Source organism: Phyllobates terribilis, unplaced genomic scaffold (genome assembly GCF_046119375.1).
Source record: "Phyllobates terribilis strain yellow unplaced genomic scaffold, ASM4611937v1 Scaffold_260__1_contigs__length_2691941, whole genome shotgun sequence".
Classification (NCBI taxonomy): domain Eukaryota; kingdom Metazoa; phylum Chordata; class Amphibia; order Anura; family Dendrobatidae; genus Phyllobates; species Phyllobates terribilis.
In genome coordinates, this window is record NW_027363020.1 from 2081943 (window position 1) to 2104971 (window position 23029).

At 44.6% G+C, this 23029-nt stretch overlaps 1 protein-coding gene across 1 annotated transcript in view; it reads right to left on the bottom strand.

Moving 5' to 3' along the window:
- The window catches only part of LOC141219303 (protein ELYS-like), a 116051-nt gene that overhangs the window by 20217 nt on the left and 72805 nt on the right, over positions 1-23029 (bottom strand). The window contains exons 24-29 of the mRNA XM_073666072.1: positions 22606-22735; positions 20125-20272; positions 6289-6390; positions 5900-6101; positions 5507-5704; positions 4916-5297 (exon numbers count right to left, since the gene is read on the bottom strand). Of these exons, the coding sequence (XP_073522173.1) occupies positions 4916-5297; positions 5507-5704; positions 5900-6101; positions 6289-6390; positions 20125-20272; positions 22606-22735 (1162 nt within the window). The remainder of the gene's footprint in view (positions 1-4915; positions 5298-5506; positions 5705-5899; positions 6102-6288; positions 6391-20124; positions 20273-22605; positions 22736-23029) is intronic.

Below are 23029 nucleotides of genomic sequence, written 5' to 3' on the forward strand. Positions count from 1 at the left end.
ACCCTTACACAGGTGATGGAATTACTGCCTGTGCAGGTAATGTAATTATCACCTGAGCAATACTAATGAAATCCTGAAAACGTGACCTGTTGGTGGGCCTTGAGCACTTCAGTTTGGGGAAGACTGTTGTAGAACATAAACCCTGAATCGAGTTTGCACTGCATAGATAGTTGTAGATAAAATAGGCCATACGCTTCAGGTTCTAGATGGCTGGAAAAGCCCATTAAGATTAAACTCCATTTTGATGCCTTTTTATGACAGCTGAAGATTGAATGCAGATATCTTAAGAAAAATGCAAGTAAGTTTTGGATTTTTTGAGGGGATGTTGTTGGGTGCTGGCTGTAGTTGAAAAGTGTTTCGATGGCAGATCTGCATCGCATAAATTTATGCTGACACTAGGCCACAGATAACAGCAGAGAATGCATCATATTTTATAAATACAAATTGCTGATCAATCTTCTAAAACGACCATCTTTACAGTGCAACCATGACAGACGAGCCATTCAGGATATCCCTAATGGTTTGCTTTAGTGTTCTTTGAGGGTCAGCTCGCATATGATCACATGCATTCAAGAAATGGCAAGTGTAAGGGGAAATGACATGGTCTTATCATGCACAGCCACACTTTGCACATTGTATTGACAGGCTGATTTTACAGAGGACCCAGCATATCTGCTTAGTATCGGCAACAAAATGGACATGCTGTGCATTTCATTACTCAAAGACTGTCCTCAAATCAACACCATTCCTCTGCAAAGTGTGAATAGGGCTTTAACCCCTTTACAACCCAAGGTGGTTTGCACATTAATCACCAGGCCAATTTTTACAATTCTGACCACTGTCACTTTATGAGGTAATTACTCTGGAACGCTTCAACGGATCCCACTGATTCTGAGATTGTTTTTTCGTGACATATTGTACTTCATGATAGTGGTAAAAATTCTTCGATATCACTTGCGTTTATTTGTGAAAAAAATGGAAATTTGGCAAAAATTTTGAAAATTTAGCAGTTTTCAAAATTTGAATTTTTATGCCCTTAAATCAGAGCGATATGTCACACAAAATAGTTAATAAATAACATTTCCCACATGTCTACTTTACATCAGCACAATTTTGGAACCAAAATTTTTTTTATTGGGGAGCTATAAGGGTTAAAAGTTGACCAGCGATTTCTCATTTTTCCAACAAAATTGACAAAATCATTTTTTTAGGGACCACATCATATTTAAAGTCACTTTGAGGGGTCTTTATGACAGAAAATACCCAAAAGTGACACCATTCTAAAAACTGCACCCCTCAAGGTGCTCAAAACCACATTCAAGAACTTTATTAACCCTTCAGGTGCTTCACAGGAATTTTTGGAATGTGGTTGAAAAAAAAAAATTGGTTAGACCCAATTTTTTTTTATTTTCGCAGGGGTAACAGGAAAAAATGGACCCCAAAATTTGTTGTGCAGTTTCTCCTGAGTAAGCAGATACCCCATATGTGGGGGAAAACCACTGTTTGGGCGCACGGCAGGGTTCGGAAGGGAAGGAGCGCCATTTGACTTTTTGAATGTAAAATTTGCTTGAATAATTAGTGGATGCCATGTTGCATTTGGAGAGCCCCTGATGTGCCTAAACAGTGGAAACCCCCCACAAGTGACACCATTTTGGAAACTAGACCCCTCAGGGAACTTATCTAGATGTGTGGTGAGCACCTTGAACCCCCAGGTGCTTCACAGAAGTTTATAACATTGAGCCGTAAAAATAAAATTTTCACATTTTTCCCACAAAAATGTTTTTCAGCCCCAATTTTTGCATTTTCATAAGGGTAACAGAAGAAATTGCACTATGCAGTTTGTTGTGCAATTTCTCCTGAGTTAGCAGATACCCCATATGTGGGGGAAAACCACCGTTTGGGCGCGCGGCAGGGTTCGGAAGGGAAGGAGCGCCATTTGACTTTTTGATTGTAAAATTAGCTTGAATAATTAGCGGATGTGCCCCTGATGTGCCTAAATAGTGGAAACCCCCCACAAGTGACACCATTTTGGAAACTAGACCCCTCAGGGAACTTATCTAGATGTGTGGTGAGCACCTTGAATCCCCAAGTCCTTTACAGAAGTTTATAACATGGAGCCATGAAAATAAAAAAATCAAACTTTTTCCACAAAAAGGATGTTTTAGCCCCAATTTTTTTATTTTCACAAGGGTATGAGGAGAAAATGGACCCCAAAAACTTTTGTGCAATTTCTCCTGAGTACACCAATACCCCATATGTGGGGAAAATACAGTGTTTGGGCGCACGGCAGAGTTCAGAAGGGAAGGAGCACTGTGTGACTTTTTGAACGCAAAATCGGCTGGAATCGAGAGCGGACCCCATGTCGCGTTTGGAGAGCCCCTGATGTGCCTAAATAGTGGAAACCCCCACAAGTGACACCATTTGGGAAACTACACTCCTCAAGGATTTTATCAAGGGGTATAGTGAACATTTTGAACCCAGAGGTACGAGACAGAATTTGATGACATTAGGTCATCATATTGAATAAGTTGTCATTAGTCTTGAGCGCAAGGGCTCGCTGCTTGAGTTTGCATCGGGTACTCGGGTATGCACCATGTATCACGGGTGCTCAAGTGAAATGCTCGAGTCCCTGCCCGCATGTTTCACGGTTATTAGACACCCCCAAAAAAACATGCTGGGATCGCTCGTGCATGGCAGGCAATCCCCACAAGGTTTTTTTGGCCACGAAGTATGTGGGGCGGAGACTCGAGCACCCGCGATACTCAATGCATACCCGAGCACCCAATGCAAACTCAAGTAGCGACCACTTGCGTTCAACACTAGTTGCCATATCGTCATTTTTTTTTTCTTTTGAAAAAAAAAAAAAACCAACCCTAACCTCAACCCCAACTCCAGCGTTTATTTTTCACGCCGTTCCTAGTGCGGTATAAGTGATTAGACGACTTTATTCTTTGGGTCGGTGCGACTACAGAGATACCAGAATCATATCGGGTTTTTATGATTGACAGCTGTCACACACTAAAAGACACATTTTGTAAAATCTAGTTTTTGCATCGCCATATTTTGAGAGCTATAATTTTTCCATATTTTGGTCGGCAGTCATGTGACTGCTTGCTTTTTGCGGGATGAGTTGACGTTTTTTATTGGTACCATTTTCAGGCACGTGCCATTTTTTGATCGCTTTCTATTCCAGCTTTTGGGAGGCAGAATAAACAAAAACCAACAATTCAGGAATTGTTTTTTTTTTTTAATTTTTTTTTATTCTACTCCGGGTGTGGTAAAATTGATAAGGCAGCTTTATTCTTCAGCTCCATACTTACTCCATACTCCATATTTATTCAGCTCCATACATCTAGTGACGCAGCCGTCCAGTGGGCGCAGCCTTGCTTCATACACTTGTATGGAGCGAGGCCGCGCCTCATCTCGTGACGCAGCAGTCCAGTGGGCGCAGCGTTGCTTCATACACTTGTATGCAGCGAGGCCGCGCCTCATCTAGTGACGCAGCTGTCCAGTGGACGCAGCCTTGCTTCATACACTTGTATGAAGCGAAGCTGCGCCTCGTGTAGTGACGCAGCCGTCCAGTGGGCGCAGCCTTGCTTCATACACTTATATGGAGTGAGGCTGTGCCTCGTCTAGTGACGCAGCCGTTCAGTGGGCGCAGCCTTGCTTCATACACTTATATGGAGTGAGGCTGTGCCTCGTCTAGTGACGCAGCTGTCCAGTGGGCGCAGCCTTGCTTCATACACTTGTATGGAGCGAAGCCGCGCCTCGTCTAGTGACGCAGCCGTCCAGTGGGCGCAGCCTTGCTTCATACACTTGTATGGAGCGAGGCCGCGCCTCGTCTAGTGACGCAGCCGTTCAGTGGGCGCAGCCTTGTTTCATACACTTATATGGAGTGAGGCTGTGCCTCGTCTAGTGACGCAGCTGTCCAGTGGGCACAGCCTTGCTTCATACACTTGTATGGAGCGAAGCCGCGCCTCGTCTAGTGACGCAGTCTTCCAGTGGGTGCAGCCTTGCTTCATACACTTGTATGGAGCGAAGCCGCGCCTCGTCTAGTGACGCAGTCTTCCAGTGAGTGCAGCCTTGCTTCATACACTTGTATGGAGCGAAGCCGCGCCTCGTCTAGTGACGCAGCTGTCCAGTGGGCGCAGCCTTGCTTCATACACTTGTATGGAGCGAAGCCGCTCCTCTTCTAGTGACGCAGCTGTCCAGTGGGTGCAGCCTTGCTTCATACACTTGTATGGAGCGAAGCCGCGTCTCGTCTAGTGACGCAGCTGTCCAGTGGGCGCAGCCTTGCTTCATACACTTGTATGCAGCGAGGCCGCGCCTCATCTAGTGATGCAGCCGCTCTGACCGTGAGTAAGCATAACACCCATTGTAGTCGATGAGCATGCTGACATCAATTTTTTTGTGGACCGATTGCCTGCAAAAAAAAATTGAAGACAAATATACGAATAGAAACATGTCTGCTTCTGATCTAATTTGTACATCAAATTCGTCCCCTAAATGGATCCATACAAAATAAAAGCGAACCCTCGGATCCATGTGCTCTAAATGGATGAGAATTGAAACAAACTGATATAGTCTGGCTTTTTTTGTGCACAAAAAAAAAAGAGGGGGACTCTAAATTAATTCTTAGTCTTATTTAATGCTCATGCAGAGGTTCTTGAAACTTGGTCTGAGCGCAGACCATAATGCACAAGTTATCTGCGGGTCTCACACCTTGATATGAACAACCTCATAGGCATAAATGTGGCAGAGGAGATATAATTACATTGCTAATTATGGTAAAGATTTCCTCCAAAGCCACATGTCAATCTCTGCCGCCTCTATACAATGGTGTGTGAGTATTTTATGCGCTGCTCTACCTGCAATCAAACATGAGCACACACAGGACATCATGGATGTGACATACCTTTCTCTGGTGTCTCCAGGGCTTCCACAATTGGGTGGTGGACATCTCCAGTTACTAGCACACGGTCCAGCTCAGCATGTGGCTGCTGTTCACTACCTGAAGAATTCACAGTTGTTGAAACCACCTTGTCCTCAGGTGTTGGAGCATCATGATACTCTAGTGTTGTCTGGTTAGACCTTGCAGACACATGGCTTGCGTCTTTGCTAGCCTCCATTTTGCTTGGGCTTCCATCTTGAATTCCAGATGAAGATTCATCCATTTCATCATTGTCTGTATTGGCATCATTTTCGGTAAGCATAGCCACTCTTTCTGCCCACATAGTGTCTCGACCAGACTTCAGAACAGGAGAAATTCTGGGCTCTTCTTGCTCAGTTGACAAAATCTGTTAGTAAAATATTGCTTAGTATTAAAAAAAAATGATGCGACAAAAAAAGAACTAGAGGAAAACTATTTAAGGTGTTAACGAACACAATTTTTTTTTTAACATGACATAAAAAGGTGCTCAATTCATAAATGTTAAAAACAGTGTAATATACTTACGTTAAGCATGCCCACATCAAATCAGACCACTATGCATAATGCGAGACTTACCCCTTTACTAAATTTCTTGCTAATTTGCTCCATAAAAGAGATTTTTAGTTGTCTGGACCGTAAAGGAGGTGCAATTGATCTTCCAGGGGAAACTGAAGGAGAGGCCAAAGGAGTTGTGTGTGTACTGGACCTCAGAACAGATTGGCGAGTGCGTGCAATATAGTCAGAAGCCCTTGTGCTTGCCATCAAGGCTTTTGCCTTGTAGAGAGAAACACACAAAAAAAACGTTACTACAATAAAATTTGATGAGCAGCATCAACAAATGAACAGACCGTAGAACAAATGTTAGGACTCAAAGCCCGAGTAATTAATGGAGTAGAGCATAAAGCTATTGTGCGATGCATCTCAATCCTTTGCTAAACAAAGTAAAAATGTATGATGCTGAACCCTTACCTTTACCACCAGAGGTGTCTGCAGCAAGCTAAACTCCGATGCTTTGGAAAGGTTTTTTATCGGTGTAGATTTGAGAAGACTTGATTGGACAGGGCTCGAAGTCAGCAGGAAAGATCTGCAAGGTGTTTTGTAACGGACATTTGCAAAATCTGTGCCAAAGGAGGGTTCTGCCAGGACAGGGTGGACGGGAGAGTCCAACAGCCTGTAACATACAAACAACTAGGTTTATAAAAGGCATCACAATTACACATGATAAAAAAATGCTATAACAATTAACAAGGTTGGTCCACACAGGACATAACTGATTACGGACGGGGAGCCCTTCTGTGTGTACAAACCAATCCAAAAGCACAGTAGGCAGCAGCATGGAAAAAAAATGTACCACTAACCTGGAGTCTCTTCTAGTTTTCAATATTGGTTTACCAACAAAAGCATCAGATATTTCCATTTTGGCATCTTGAGAAACTGGACTTGGGCTTTCATCTGTCAAACTGAAGAGCAGAAAAATCACATTCAGCTATTTCCATCTCTAATAGGGTTATGGAATGGAAAAGTAATTAAAGAGTTTTTTCATGAATGGACAACCCACTATTAAATGGTCCCAGAATGGTGCTGCACAAAAGGAAAAAATCTTTTTTTTCTATTTCTATTTTATTATTATTTCCGCTTATTTTTCTACTCCCTTTCTTTTACCTTCTGGTATTTTCTCGGCTTTATTTTACCTTGGCATTCTATCTTTTCATTGCTTCCCCTACACAACTCATTCCACATATCCACATACACACGCCAGGAAAATATTCTCCATTCTCTCCTGTGGGAGGATCTCACTGCAGGGGGCATCTTCTTAAGTGACCACTTGAGACATAGTGATATGTCACCTCTGGTCACATGATCTCCACCTAATGCTCCATTAAGGCGACACGTGTTGTGCTGGAGCGCAACGTCACATGTCATTAGAGGTCACACGCCTTAAACATGGCGCGGCCCACATTATCAGCTTTCTAGATAAAGCAGCAGATAACACTTTGCGCTCTACGCACTGAAAGTTATGCCATTCCTCAGCGCTGTTGCCACAGACCTTGTGCTATGTCTTTTCTCTCAGTCCTGCAATCTAGTAAATAATAATAATCTTTACTTATATAGCGCCAACCTATTCTGCAGCGCTTTACAATTCAGAGGTTCACACACAACAGTCATAAGTAACATAGCTAAACATAATACAATAATTAAAGCAAAAATAATAATGACCCTGCTCGTAAGAGCTTACAATCTACAATGAGGTGGGGGGTGACACAAAGTGCAGGGGCCTATTCACAATAATCGTCCAGCCATCTTGAGGGGATGAGCGATAGATAAAGGCTGCATGAGCTCGTCACCAGCCAGAATCTGTAGAGCTTTTGGGTTCGGTGGAGACTTATGTTTGGAGAAATAATGAATGGGCTATAAAAATATAAAAACACTTCGATTAGGGAACGCGATAGGCCACCCTAAACAGGTGTGTTTTTAGGAAGCACCTAAAACCGTGTAAGTTGTGGCTCGTCCTAATTTCTTGGGGTAGAGCATTCCAAAGAATAGGTGCAGCTTGGGAGAAGTCTTGGAGCCGGGAGTGGGACGTATGGATTAGTGCGGATGTTAGTCGATAGTCGCTTGCGGAGCGTAGAGAACGAGTAGGCTGATAAACAGAAATGAGGGAGGAGATGTAGGGGGGTGCTGCACTGTGTAGAGCTTTGCGGGTGAGAATAAGCAATTTAAATTGGATCCTATAATGTATAGGCAGCCAGTGCAATGACTGGCATAGAGCGGAAGAATCTGAGTAACGATTAGCCAGATAGATGACCCTGGCTGCAGCATTAAGGATGGACTGGAGAGGGGAAAGTTGAGTGAGGGGGGGGCCAATTAATAGAGAATTACAGTAGTCAAGGCGGGAGTGGATCAGGGCAAAAGTGAGGGTTTTTGTGGTTTCCAAGGAGAGAAAGGGGCGGATTCTAAAGATGTTCTTCAGGTGCAAGCGACAAGACCGGGCAAGAAATTGTATATGGAAGGTGAAGGAAAGATTGGTGTCAAACACAACGCCCAGACAGCGCGTCTGCTGGCTCAGCGTCATTGTGGTGCCACACACGGAGAGGGATATGTCAGATTTAGGGAGGTGAGTAAAAAGTGGGAGCAGAAGTTGTTCAGTTTTAGAAAGGTTGAGTTTCAGATAAAGAGCGAACATGATGTTGGAAACTGTGGACAGACAGGATGAGGTGTATAGTTGTGTGTCATCAGGATAAAGATGTTACTGAAAGCCAAATTTGCTGAAGGTCTTTCCAATTGGGGCAGTGTAGAGAGAGAAGAGAAGTGGGCCAAGGACTGAACCCTGAGGAACCCAAAAAGCAAGAGGAAGGGGGGGAAGAAGTGGAGCCAGCGAATGATACACAAAGAGCGGTCAGATAGATAAGAGGAGAACCAGGAGAAAGCAGTGTTTTTTTAAGCCAATTCAGTGGAGCATAGAGAGGAGGTGGTGGTCAACGGTGTCGAAAGCTGCAGAAAAGTCAAGAAGAATGAGCAGAGAGTAGTCACCGTTACGTTTTGCTGTCAGAAGGTTCATTGGTTACTTTGAGGAGTGCAGTTTCTGTAGAATGTAGAGGGCAGAAGCCGGTCTGTGATGGGTCTAGAAGAGAGTGAATGGAGAGGTAAAGGGTAAGGCGGGAGTAGACCAGGCGCTCCAAGAGTTTAGAGATAAAGGGGAGATTGGAGACTGGTCTGTAGTAGTTTGTGCAGGAAGGGTCAAGAGAGGGCTCTTTTAATAATGGAGTAATGATGACATGTTTGAAGGAGAAGGGGAAATTACCAGATGAGAGGGAGAGGTTGAAGATTTTAGTTAGGCGAGTAGTGATGACTGAAGAGAGAGACTGGAGTAGGCGAGAGAGAATAGGGTGCATGGACTGGCATGAGAAGAAGAAGAGGAGCCTGGAGACTACTTCTTCTGTGACTGGGTCAAATGTGGAGAGTGATCCAGAGGAGATGTGGGGAGGGATGGGAGTCACGGAACATGGTGGCTGGGAGCTGATTTCCTGATAAATGTTCTCTGCGAAGTAGGAGGCCAGGTCGTCAGCACAAATGTCTGTGATAGGGGCCAGCACTTTAGGACTGAGGAGGGAGTGAAAGGTGTCGAAGAGTTTTTTTGGGTTGTTGGATAGTGAAGAGATCAGGGTGGTGAAGTATGTCTGTTTGGCAACATGAAGAGTTATAGGTTTTTAACAAATTCATAGTGGATAAAGTTTTCTAGTGTGCGAGTTTTCCTCCATAGGCGTTCAGCATTCCTAGAGCATGTAGTGCCGGCGTCCCTGCCCTCTGCTAGGCAGGGACGCTGTTCCCCTCACCGCTCTGCTCCGTGCCCGGCGTCCCTCTCCCGCTCTGCTGGCAGCGCGCCGGCCACTGTGCTTAGGGCGCGCGCGCGCGCCCTCCCTCCCTCTTAAAGGGGCCGCGCGCGCCGTCCTAAGGAGTCCCCGGCCAATGGCCGGAGGACTTTACCATATATAAGGCACCTCCTCCAAAATGGAGGTGCCCGAGCAATGTTGTTTGCACCTGTGTCTCACCTGTGCTTCAGCCCTCAGGTCCCGTTGCCAGTTACCTGCCAGATTCCTGCCAGATTACTTGCTACCTGCCTGCTTGCCTGTGGTCCGACGGTCTGCCTTCCAACTCCTGTCAGTCTGTCTATGGACCAGCTTGCCCGCTCACCTGGGAGCGCACATCTGCTACCTGCCTGCTAGCCTACCTGGAGGCTCCGCCGTCACGTGCTGTGACCACCTGCCTGTCCAGTGACTCCTGCCCGCTCACCTGGGAGCGCTCATCTGCTACCAGTCTGCTTGCCTACCCGGAGGCTCTGCCGTCACGTGCTGTGACCACCCGCCTGTCCAGAGACTTCTGCCCGCTCACCTGGGAGCGCTCATCTGTCGCCTGTCCGCTGGTCTTCCTGGAGGCTCCGCCGTCACATGCTGTGACCACCCGTTCATCCAGAGACTCTCGCCTGCTCACCTGGGAGCTCACGTCTATCTTCAGCCGCCACAGGTCGTACCAACCCTATACCTAGAGACTGCCCCGGTCACTTGCCGTGACCTCCAGCCCGTTCACTCAGAGACTGTCCCGTTCACTCAGAGACTGTCCCGTTCACCTGCTGAGACTTCCAGCCCGTCTTCCCTGGTCGCCACCCGCTCCTTTACAAGGACCGCCCCCTTGTATAGTAGCTCAGAGGTTCCGCCTCCCAGACCCGTTACAGAGCATCGCTGGAGAAATCGGGTTTGCGGTGTCAGCCAGGGCTGTTTTACTTTGTGTTTAGAGGTTCTGAGGGTGAGGGGCGCTTGTTGGTCCAGGGTGCTTCTGAGAGTGTCATTGTAGTGATTTACAGCCAGATAAGGACAGGAAAAAGAGGAGATTGGGGACAGTGATGAGTGAAGGGAGTCTATGAGGGTTAATGGCTTGTAAATTTCTGAATGTGTGATAGGTAGGAGTGTGCTGGGGTGGGCAAGGATTTGTGAGCGTGAAGGAGAGACTGTTATGATCAGAGAGGGGAAGAGGGGAGTTATCTAGGTAGGGGATTGAACAAAGCCGTACAAAGACCAGATCAAGGGAGTTTCCGTTGTTTTGTTTCTCAGAGGATGATATTCAGATGCGATTCCAACTTATTCTTTGATTCATGTGTTTCTGGCAATTCTGGTTGTTCTATATATGCTCTGTTTCTGGATGATGTGACTGGCATAGCTCATAGCAAGCTACAAAAACATTAATCTACAGTGGGTACGGAAAGTATTCAGACCCCTTTACATTTTTCACTCTGTTTCATTGCAGCCATTTGGTAAATTCTAAAAAGTAAATTTTTTTTTTCTCTCATTAACCCCTTAAGCCCCGCGGGTGGTTTGCACGTTAATGACCGGGCCAATTTTTACAATTCTGACCACTGTCACTTTATGAGGTAATTACTCTGGAACGCTTCAACGGATCCCCCTGATTCTGAGATTGTTTTTTTGTGACATATTGTACTTCATGATTGTGGAAAAATTTCTTCGACATCACTTGCGTTTATTTGTGAAAAAAACAGAAATTTGGCGAAAATTTTGAAAATTTTGCAATTTTCAAAATTTGAATTTTTAAGCCCTGAAATCAGAGCGATATGTCACACAAAAGAGTTAATAAATAACATTTCCCACATGTCTACTTTACATCAGCACAATTTTGGAACCAAAATTTTTTTTTGTTAGGGAGCTATAAGGGTTAAAAGTTGACCAGCGATTTCTCATTTTTCCAACAAAATTTACAAAACCATTTTTTTAGGGACCACATCACATTTGAAGTCACTTGGAGAGGTCTTTATGACAGAAAATACCCAAAAGTGACACCATTCTAAAAACTGCACCCCTCAAGGTGCTCAAAACCACATTCAAGAACTTTATTAACCCTTCAGGTGCTTCACAGGAATTTTTTGAATGTGGAAGAAAAAAATGAACATTTAACTTTTTTCACAAAAATGTTACTTTAGACCCAATTTTTTTTATTTTCACAGGGGTAACAAGAAAAAATGGACCCCAAAATTTGTTGTGCAATTTCCCCTGGGCACGCAGATACCCAATATTTGGGGAAAAAACACTGTTTGGGCGCACGGCAGGGCTCGGAAGGGAAGGAGCGCCATTTGACTTTTTGATTGTAAAATTTGATTGAATAATTAGCGGACGCCATGTTGCGTTTGGAGAGCCCCTGTGTGCCCAAACTCTGGAGCTCCCCCACAAGTGACCCCATTTTGGAAACTAGACCCCCCAAGGCACCTATCTAGATTCATAGTGAGCACTTGGAACCCCAGGTGCTTCACAAATTGATTCATAAAAATGAAAAAGTGTTTTTTTTTTTCACTTTTTCATTTTTACGAATCAATTTGTGAAGCACCTAGGGGTTCCAAGTGCTCACTATGCATCTAGATAGGTGCCTTGGGGGGGTCTAGTTTCCAAAATGGGGTCACTTGTGGGGGAGCTCCAATGTTTGGGCACACAGTGGCTCTCCAAACGCAACATGGCGTCCGCTAACAATTTGAGCCGATTTTCCATTCAATTTGTTACCGGACACCATGTCGCGTTTGGAGAGCCCGTGATGTGCCTAAACAGTGGAGCTCCCCCACAAGTGTCCCCATTTTGGAAACTATACCCCTCAAGGATTTTATTAAGGTGTATAGTGAACATTTTGAACCCAGAGGTACGGCACAGAATTTGTTTACATTAGGTCATCATATCGAATAAGTTGTCATTATTCTTGAGCGCAAGTGCTCGCTACTTGAGTTTGCATCGGGTACTCAGGTATGCACCATGTACAGCGTGTGCTCGAGTGACATGCTCGAGTCCCTGCTCCGCATGTTTCACGGTTATTAGACACCCAAAAAAAACATGCGGGGATCGCTCGTGCATGGCAGGCAATCCCCGTAAAGTTTTTTGGCAGCGAAGCATATGGGGCAGAGACTCGAGCATGTCACTCAAATACCCACGATACTCAATGCATACCAGAGCACCCGATGCAAACTCAAGTAGCGAGCACTTGCTCTCAACACTAGTCGCCATATCGTCATCTTTTTTTCTTACTTTTGAAAAAAATCCCAGCCCCAGCACAACCCTAGCCCCAGCACAACCCTAGCCCCAGCACAACCCTAGCCCCAAACCCAGCCCTAACCCTAGCCCAATCCTAACCCAAGAGTTTATTTTTGACGCCGTTCCTTGTGCGGTATAAGTGATTAGACGACTTTATTCTTCGGGTCGGTGTGATTACAGCAATGCCAGAATCATATGGGGTTTTTATGACTGACAGCTGTCACACACTAAAAGACGCATTTTTTGTAAAATCTAGTTTTTGCATCGCCATATTTTGAGAGCTATAATTTTTCCAGATTTTGGCAGACAGTCATGTGACGGCTCGTTTTTTGCGGGATGACTTGACGTTGTTATTGGTGCCATTTTCAGGCACGTGACATTTTTTGATCGCTTTCTATTCCGATTTTTGGGAGGCAGAATAAACAAAAACCAACAATTCAGGAATTTTTTTTTTTTTTTTTATTCTGTTCCGCGTGTGGTAAAATTGATGATGTAGCTTTATTCTTCGGGTCAGTACGTTTACAGCGGTACCACATTTGTATCATTTTTCTATGTTTTGGCGCTTATACACAATAAAAGCTATTTTATAGAAAAAAATATTTTTTAGCATAGCTTTATTCTGAGAGCTATAACTTTTTTATTTTTCGGCTGATGGAGCTGTATGGCGGCTTGTTTTTTGCGAGACGAGATGACGTTTTCAGCGGTATCATTTTTATTTATATGCGTCTTTTTGATCGCGTGTTATTCCACTTTTTGTTTGGCGGTATGGTGATAAAGCATTGTTTTTTGCTTCGTTTTTTTTTTTTACCGTGTTCACTTGAAGGGGTTAACTAGTGGGACAGTTTTATAGGTCAGGTTGTTCCGGAGGTGGCGATACCAAATATGTGTACTTTTATTGTTTTTTTTTTTGTTTTTTTTTATAATAATATTTATTGATGGGTACATTATATTTTTATTTTTGGTGTATTATTTTTTTTATAATATTTTTGCACATTTTTTTTTTTTTTTTTCCACTTTCACACAGTTTATACACTTTATTACTTTGTCCCACTCTGGGACTTTCACTTTTTTTTTTCTGATCGCCTGCATGGCACAGGAATGAAGCACCATCCCTATGCCATGAAGGCTGTCAGAAGTGCACAGTGTGAAGATTGCTTGGAGATGCACTGCGCATGCCCAAGCAATCTTCCTGCTCTCTGGTAACCCGGATGTTGTCATGACGACATTGGGTCGTCATGGCAACACCCGGGAAGCCTTTGCAGACTGCGCTGGAAGCCGGAAGAGGAGGTGAGTATCGCCGATCACCTCCCCTTGCCCCCGCAATGCCGCGATCGACTTCGATCGCAGCATCGCGGGGGTTAATGTGCTGGGAGCGGTGCAGGACCGCTCCCTGCACATAGTACCGGGTGTCAGCTGTGACAATCAGCTGACACCCGGCGGCGATCGCGCCCGCACAACCTGTGTGCGCGCGCGATCGCCATGACGTACTAATACGGGTCTGGCTCTTAAGTCCCAGGGCACAGACGCGTATTAGTACGTCAGATGTTATTAAGGGGTTAAAAGTACTCTCTGCACCCCATCTTGACGGAAAAAAAAATCAGAAATTAATAAATTTGCAAAAATTTCTACAAGAAAAACTGAAATATCTCATGGTCATAAGTATTCAGACCCTTTGCTCAGTATTCAGTAGAAGCACCCTTTTGAGCTAGTACAGCCATAAGTCTTCTTGGGAATGATGCAACAAGTTTTCACACCTGGATTTGGGGATCCTCTGCCATTCTTCCTTGCAGATCCTCTCCAGTTCCGTCAGCTTGGATGGTGAACGTTGGTGGACAACCATTTTCAGGTCTCCCCAGAGATGCTCAATTGGGTTTAGGTCAGGGCTCTGGCTGCGCCAGTCAAGAATGGTCACAGAGTTGTTCTGAAGCCACTCCTTTGTTATTTTAGCTGTGTTCTTACGGTCATTGTCTTGTTGGAAGGTGAACCTTCGGCCAAGTCTGAGGTCCAGAGCACTATGGAAGAGGTTTTCATCCAGGATCTCTCTGTACTTGGCCGCATTCATGTTTCCTTTAATTGCAACCAGTCGTCCTGTCCCTGCAGCTGAAAAACACCCCCAAAGCATGATGCTGCCACCACCATGTTTCACTGTTGGGATTGTATTGGGCAGGTGATGAGCAATGTCTGGTTTTCTCCACACGTACCGCTTAGAATTATCACCAAAAAGTGCTATCTTCATCTCATCAGACCAGAGAATCTTATTTCTCATAGCCTGGGAGTCTTTCATGGGTTTTCGAGCAAACTCTATGCAGGCTTTCCTATGTCTTGCACTGAGGAGAGGCTTCCGTCGGGCCACTCTGCCATAAAGGTCCGACTGGTGGAGGGCTGCAGTGATAGTTGACTTTGTGGAACTTTCTCCCATCTTCCTACTGCATCTCTGGAGCTCAGCCACAGTGATCTTGGGGTTATTCTTTACCTCTCTCACCATGGCTCTTCTCCCATGATTGCTCAGTATGGCTGGACGGCCAGGTCTAGGAAGACTTCTGGTGGTCCCAAACTTCTTCCACTTAAGGATTATGGAAACCACTGTACTCTAAGGAACCTTGAGTAATGCAGAAATTCTTTTGTAACCTTGGCCAGATCTGTGACTTGCCACAATTCTGTTTTTGAGCTCCTTGGGTAGTTCCTTTGAGCTCATGATTCTCATTTGGTCTGACATGCACTGTGAGCTGTGAGGTCTTATATAGACAGGCGTGTGCCTTTCCAAATCAAGTCCTATCAGTTTAATTAAACACAGCTGGACTCCAATTAAGGAGTAGAACCATCTCAAGGAGGATCACAAGGAAATGGACAGCATGCGACTTAAATGAGCAAAGGGTCTGAATACTTATCACCATGTGATATTTCAATTTTTCTTTAATAAATTTGCAAAAAATTCTACATTTCTATTTTTTTCAGTCAAGATGTTGTGCAGAGTACTTTAATGAGAAAAAAAATTTACTTTTTAGAATTTACCAAATGGCTGCAATGAAACAAAGTGAAAAATTTAAAGGGGTCTGAATATTTTCCGTACCCACTGTACATGATACACTATAATTTATGGGATTTATACCCTACCATGCTATTAAAATACTCTGCCTCCCTATTTAATAGTCTACTGAGCTACCACTGGGCGATAGTATGTAATAGTAATGTACTTTTTAATTATTATTCTACCGCATCCCAAAGCCAATTGGGAATTATGTTCTTACATTCCTTTGTATCTCATGCATACCAGGTTTATACTTATACTTGTTATGCCTAAATTGTTAAATTTTTGATTATTTTGTTTTCTTTTGTATCTTTCAGTATTGATAAATGTCTAATTTTAGACTGAAGTGTCAATTTTATTTTTTTTTACAGTGGATAGCTTTTCTAAATAAAAAGTATTGTTCATCAGCATTTACCCTGGAGTGCCAAGTTCTTTGTAACACTGTTCACTAAATGTACTTCGCTTTTCTTTTTCCCCCACACTTACTCTACCACCATGCTTGTATATACCCTTACAGTTTTTGTTCCACTAATCCTCACTCCTTTGCTATCCCCAAACCCCAGCATCCTCTATCCAAATAATAATCTCTCAATCCCTCTTACCTCCCACCTGACCTCATCTGCAGACCTGCTCCTCAACCTCAGATCTCGCCTACTAAAACATAAAACAAGCCGGCCTCTTTCCTTTCACCTGCTTTCTTGCACTCTGCTTGTCCTCACTGCTGGCGACATATCTCCCAATCCTGGACCCCCACACAGCTGCTACCTCCCTCTTATGCCCCCTCATATCGCTGCCTACCTAATATGAACTTCCGCAATCTCTCCTACATTAAACACGTCTCGACGTCCTCCCCCCTGCTCCCCCTCTCTGGAGCACTCTGGAATGCCTGCTCTGTCTACAATAAGCTCCATGTGATTCATGACCTCTTTAACTCTCGCAATCTATCCTTCCTGGGCTGACACCCTCCGACACTGCCTCCCCTGCTGCGCTGTGCTACAGCAGCCTCCACTTCACCCATACTCCTCACCCTGGTAACAGGCATGGTGGAGGAGTGGGTCTTCTTTCTACCAACTGGACCTTCAACCCAATATCACCTCTACAGTCCCTAAACCTCCCTTCTTTTAAAGTCCACACTGTCCGCATCTACTCTCTTTCCAACCTCCAAGTGGCCGTCATATACCGACCTCCCGGCCCTGCCACTGCCTTTATTGAACAATTCTCCACCTGGCTTCTTCACTTTTTCTCTGCTGACATTCCCACCATCATCATGGGTAACTTCAACATCCCCACCGACACCCGCCAGTCAGCAGTCTCCAAACTCCTGTCGCTTACTTCATCTTTTGGACTTGGTCCTCCTGAGCCACCCACACAGACGGACACACACTAGACCTCATCTTCACTCGACTCTGCTCCCTATCTAACCTCACAACCTCCCCTCTCCCCTTATCTGGCCACCATCTACTCACGTTCTCATCCCTGTCCTCTTCACCTGTCAGCCATGTCCAGCAACCATAACACCCCCGCAAAAACCTCGCACATCTAGACACACACACTCTGACTCTATTCTACCACTAGCATCCATATCTTCACTCCACGACACAGTCAGCGCCACTGCTTTCTACAATGCCACTCTCACATCAGCTATTGTCGCGGTCGCCCTACTCGTGCATGGCAGAGTGCGACAAATCAAAAGAAAACCCTGACACAATAACCTCACTAAAAAGATTCGGCAAGTGTCCAGGGTTGCGGAGCGGTGTTGGAGGAAAACACATTCGAAAGAGGACTTCACTGCATTCAAACACGCAACACTCGCACTCAAATCAGCCCTCACCTCTGCTAAACAGGCCCACTTTACATCCCTTGTATCTTCCTTATTCTACAAACCCAAACAGTTATTCAACACTTAACTCCCCTCCTCCGTCCAGCACTGTCCCCTCCGACCTCCCTAATCGCTGCTGAGGACTTTGCCACACACTGCAAAAATAAGATTGACCAAACAAGGCAAGTCTTTATTGTTCGACCACCACAAACTCCTTTGCATACCAGACTAATGCCCTTATGCCATAACCACCCTCTCGATCATCAATGAAGGTGAACTTCCTCATCTCCTCTCCAAATCACACCTCACTACTTGTGCACTTTACCCCATCGCATTCCACCTCCTCCCCAACCTCACCACCACACTTATTCCATCCCTAACCCATCTCTTCAACCTATCACTAACATCTGCTACCTTCCCCTCTGCTTTCAAACATGCCACAATCACGTCTATCCTCAAATAAACATTGCTCGACCCAACTGCTAAGTCCAGCTATCGCTCCATATTGCTGCTCCCATTCGCCTCCAAACTCCTTGAACAGCAGTTCACGCTGAACTTTCCTCTCATCTAACTCTCTTCGACGACCTACAATCTGGCTTCTGTCCTCACCTTTCTACTGAAACGGCCCTGACCAAAATCACTAACTTACTTATAGCCAAAGCTAACAGACAATTATCAATACTCCTCCTTGATTTGTCATCTGCCTTCGACACAGTTGACCACTGCCATCTACTACAAATCCTCTCTTCCTTTGGCATCAAAGACCTTGCCCTCACCTCATACCTTTCCAACCACACATTTAGAATCTCCCACTCTACCTCCTCATCCGGCCCTCACTCTGTTGAAGTCCCTCAAGGCTCTGTCCTAGGACCCCTACTCTTCTCCATCTATACCCTTGGCTGGAGACCACTCAAATTCCCATGGCTTCCAGTAGCATCTGCATGCTGACGACACTCAGATCCACCTCTGCTGTCCAGAATCCCTGAGTATCTATTTGCCATATCCTCCTCCTCTCGCTTCAAGCTTAATGTGGATAAATCTGAACTCATTATCTTTCCTCCATCTCACATATCTTCCCCACCTGATCTATCTGTAGTAATAAACTACATCAAGCTTCCCCCCCGTACCGGAAATCCGCTGCCTCAGAGTAACCCTTGAATCTGCCCTATCCTTCAAACAGCACATCCAAGCTCTCGCCACCTCCTGTCGCCTCCAGCTTAAAAATATTTCCAGAATCCGTCCTTTCCTAAACCCTCAATCTACTACATGCTTGTGCATACCCCATCATCGCCCGCCTCAACTACTGCAACATCCTCCTCTGTGGCCTACCTGCTAACACTCTTGTACCTCTCCAGTCCATCCTTAACTCTGCTGCCTGACTAGTTTATCTCTCTCCTCGCTACTCTTCTGCTTCCCCTCTTTGCAAGTCCCTTTACTGGCTCCCAATTCCCCAGCATATCCAGTTCAAACTTCTACTAACACTGACCTACAAAGGCATCCATAACCTTTCTCCTCCGTACATCTCCAAACTAATATCCCGATATCTTCCCTCACGTAAACTCCAGTCCTCCCAAGACCACCTTCTCTCCTCCACACTCATTAGTTTTTCACCCAATCGCCTAAAAGACTTGTCCCCAATATTCCCCATCCTCTGGAAATCTGGCCCCAACACGTTTGATTAGCCATCACATTCGGATCCTTCAGACAGAACCTGAAAACCCATCTTTTCAAGAAAGCTTACAGGCTGCCATGACCTTGCTGCCACCTCACCAACACCAGAGCTACTGCAACCCCTCAACCTACTGTCTCCTTCCCCATCATCCTGTAGAATGTAAGCCGCAAGGGCAGGGCCCTCTTCCTCCTGTATCAGTCTATCATTGTTAGCTTCTTTACTGTAAGTGATATGTATTTTGCATGTAACCCCTTCTCATGTACAGCACCATGGAATCAATGTTGCTATATAAATATTTAGGGTAGAATCCTACTTGAGCACACACGAAGCAGGACGGACACTCATCTTCATGTCTCCTGAGGTCACATGACTGCCGCAGTCAATCGGTGGCTGCAGACTGACAGCAGCCTTCACATTTCTATCCTGAGGCGAATAAACTTTTTGCAAAGATGTAATTATGAAGATTGTAGTCAATCAGTGGCTTACATGAGTCATGAGACATTGTTCATCAAGACACTGGCGGAGTACACAATCTATGAGCCATGCAGATCCAGGAAGTAGAGAATTTTTTAATTTATGGGGCCAGCAATAAAGGAGTCTTTTAATGGGCAACCACTTTAAAAAAAAAAACAAAAAAAAACTTTTGTTTTAAACAAGTCAGTTAAAGGGGTTGTCCGGTATTGGAAAAATATATATTTGCAATGCATGTATGCACTTAAAATATGTATTTAAAAAAAAAAGGCATACTCACTTTCCAGCACATTACATGTCCAGTCCAGGCTGACTGCTGCAGTCAGGGGACCAAGAGCACTTCATAAGAGAAACATACTTAAATGATATTTCTATATCAGACAACCCTTTAATGTCTCACTATTCTATTAATTTATACCATTTGAGTTTTACATGACTAAGCAGAACAAGACAAGTCTCTTGACTACAGCTACAGAACTCTACAGAAATGGTCTCCTACCAAAAGCATTTTAATGTCACTGTGCCACAAAAGATACATTGGTTCAAACATAGAAGAGCTTAAGTACTGTGTAGGAATGGGAGTACCATAAATGGATTCTCAGATGAAAGCCCAGGCACATTTCTTACCTTTTATAAGGAGAGAAGTCTCTACTCTCACTAGCTGCAGACACTTCCTTTATTTTCAGCAGCACGTTACGGATAAAGTCAGCTTCGGTAATCACACTCCCTGAGGGAGCCGGTTTTGCAACAGTAGATAAAGGTTTGGGTCTTGTCACTAGAATAAACAAGAAACTGTTGCTTAGTGTTGAATATTTTGGATATGTATTTGTATTTTAACAATGGTAGAGTAGTCAAACCTACAGACATTACAGGCCGCTATCCGGTGACAACTCTGCTGCCCGCTAGAACTGTCTGCCGTCACCATGTAACTGAAGACTGCCGAATCATGACTGAGTGCAATCAGCACAAATTAACAATTCTCCTATATTCTAAACAAGAGTGGGTGGTCATGTGCCAACTTCATTGAGAGTAGTGGCCGAGAGAGTCAAACCGGCTGCAACTATGCAAATTGTATAAATACCCAATTGAAAGGGAAATTGTGGCAGTGTGCGCATTGTAAACTTATCACAATTCGGCAGTGTGCAGTCACAGACTGCAGAATTCTTTTTAGCCTGGAAAACTCCTTTAATACTATTTCATCTACACTGACAAATCATCTGAAGAATGATGAATAATGAAGCCTCTTTTCTGGCCTTCATAGGACACCATAGTCAGCAGCTATGACGTCACCAGCTCCTTCCGCCCGTGTGGTTACCAGGGATGCTACCGGACGGAGTGCCCTGGCTCTACATACCACTTAGGAGATTACAGCTCCCTGCTTTACTGTATGGCCCAGGACCTGACAGCAGGTAACTGTGGGCTTCGGAGTACGTACAGGGGAGTAGACACCCCGCACTCTTTACTCACCAGGAATTCACGCCTCTAATCAAGGGACCAGCCCCACTAACTGTATGCTTTTACTAAGCACCGTGTATTCATTCTTACAGACTATGAGCTATTTAGCGGCATAGCAGGCACGTTTCCAATAGCAGCAGCATTTCTTACCATGCAAATGGACGTTAAACAGAGAAACATTATATTTATTAACGCTTTGCCTAAATATCATATATAGCTTGTCTCCTTAGGAATATTATTTTATTGTCCAAGTTAATTTCCATTGTGAAATTTGTTTAATATAAATTCTAGATATTACTTTCTGTTTTGCGTGCTCCTCTTTTCTATTCTCTGCTACCTCCAATCAGTGCGACAGTACCATCTATTTATGACTATTTACGGGCCGTCACACAGGACCCGTGCTTCTGGCTGCAGCCTAGTATTTCTTCCTTACCATCTCCTTTGGCGCTAGTATATGTTGATACTACATTTCTGTTTATTTTATGCATTCATTTTAGTATTAATAGGCAGACGACAATCCATAATGTTCCTGTCTTGGCATTTACACATTGGTCTATGGGCAGAACTTTTGCACATAAGAATTGAACACTATTTATCAAGCTGGAGATCAAGGTCATATGCGCAGTCCCACTATATATCGCTTTCTTTTCACTGAATACGCATTGCTCTTACCTGTACATTATACATTTACATTTGGTACTTCCATTAGTCATCTCTGACACATGCATATTGTTTTTATTTGTACGTCACACGTCGGTGCCCCTAACAGACCCATGTGGTGTATTGATCGGTCATTTCTTACAGAGCTCAGATCAGACCTGGAGCGAGGGGTGGAACATTTGAGGCTTTATATTACTTATGTGCATCAGTGCAGAGCCAGATGTCAGTCAAAGTGCTGTGAGCGGTGACTGGCCGGGCACACCTGTCTGTATGGCTTAAAGTCAGCGACTCCCTGGAGTAATATAGTTCATTTTCTCTAAGAAGCTGCACTTTCAGAACAAAGTAGCTTTAAAGGGGTTATCCACTACTTTACATTGATGCCCTATCCGTAGGATAGAGCATCAATGTATGATTGGCTGGGGTCCCGCACGCGGCACCCCTGCCGATCGGCTGTTATCGGTGTCAGGTGTCGCCAGCCGGAAGTCTCTACCTGCAGTGCCCGCCGCTTGTAACTGAACATCGGCCTCCCGATGAATGGGAGGAGGATGTGCAGTTACAAGCGGCGGCCACTACAGACAGACAGCCAAGCACCGCAGGCAAGGACTTCCGGCCGGCGGCCGCTGCACCGATAACAGCTGGTCGGTGGGGATGCCGCGGGCGGGACCCTGGCCGATCATACATTCATGCCCTATCCTATGGATAGGGCATCAATGTTAAAGCAGTGGGCAACTCCTTTAAGTCCTGCCCAGCCTAACTTGCAGATTAACGCTATATTGCCAGGTTTGTACCATTATTAAACGTGACAGTATCCCTTTAAATGTTTTTTAAACAGCTGTAATAGAAAGTAAGCAAAGTAACCTCAAGTTCATCTGACTTGAAAACTATGAATTTCCAGCAAATGCCAAAGCAATTCCAATATCTGTCCCCTCAAAATTAATGAAGGTGAAGTTAATAAGATATTACATACAGCCGAAAGCTACAACTTTCAGTTACCTTTCTTCCAAACAATAGAAGGATAGGATCTGGCCAGAGTTTGCTGCACACTTGGGAGTATTTTGACATAGTGATCCACTATAGAGTTTCTGGCAGCTCCTCTTTCCAGCTGGCATCTGTCAAAATCATTCTGCACAGAAAAGAAAAAGTATAAAAATACATCCATAGCTGAACACATTTTTCAGATACTCTCCTCACGAAATGCAACGTAATCTTTACATAGCAAAATGACTATGGGGGATTGCTTTAGCCAACAATTATTACATAATTAATAACCTGCTGATTGCCAAAATTGTCTGTGAGGTCTGCATATGACTCTGCAATTTAGTTTTGGAACATCCTTGCAGAATCAGCAGCTGCATGGAGATGTGCAGCAGCAGGAATGGAGAACTGCCCGTAAAGAAGGCAGAAATTACACGATCGC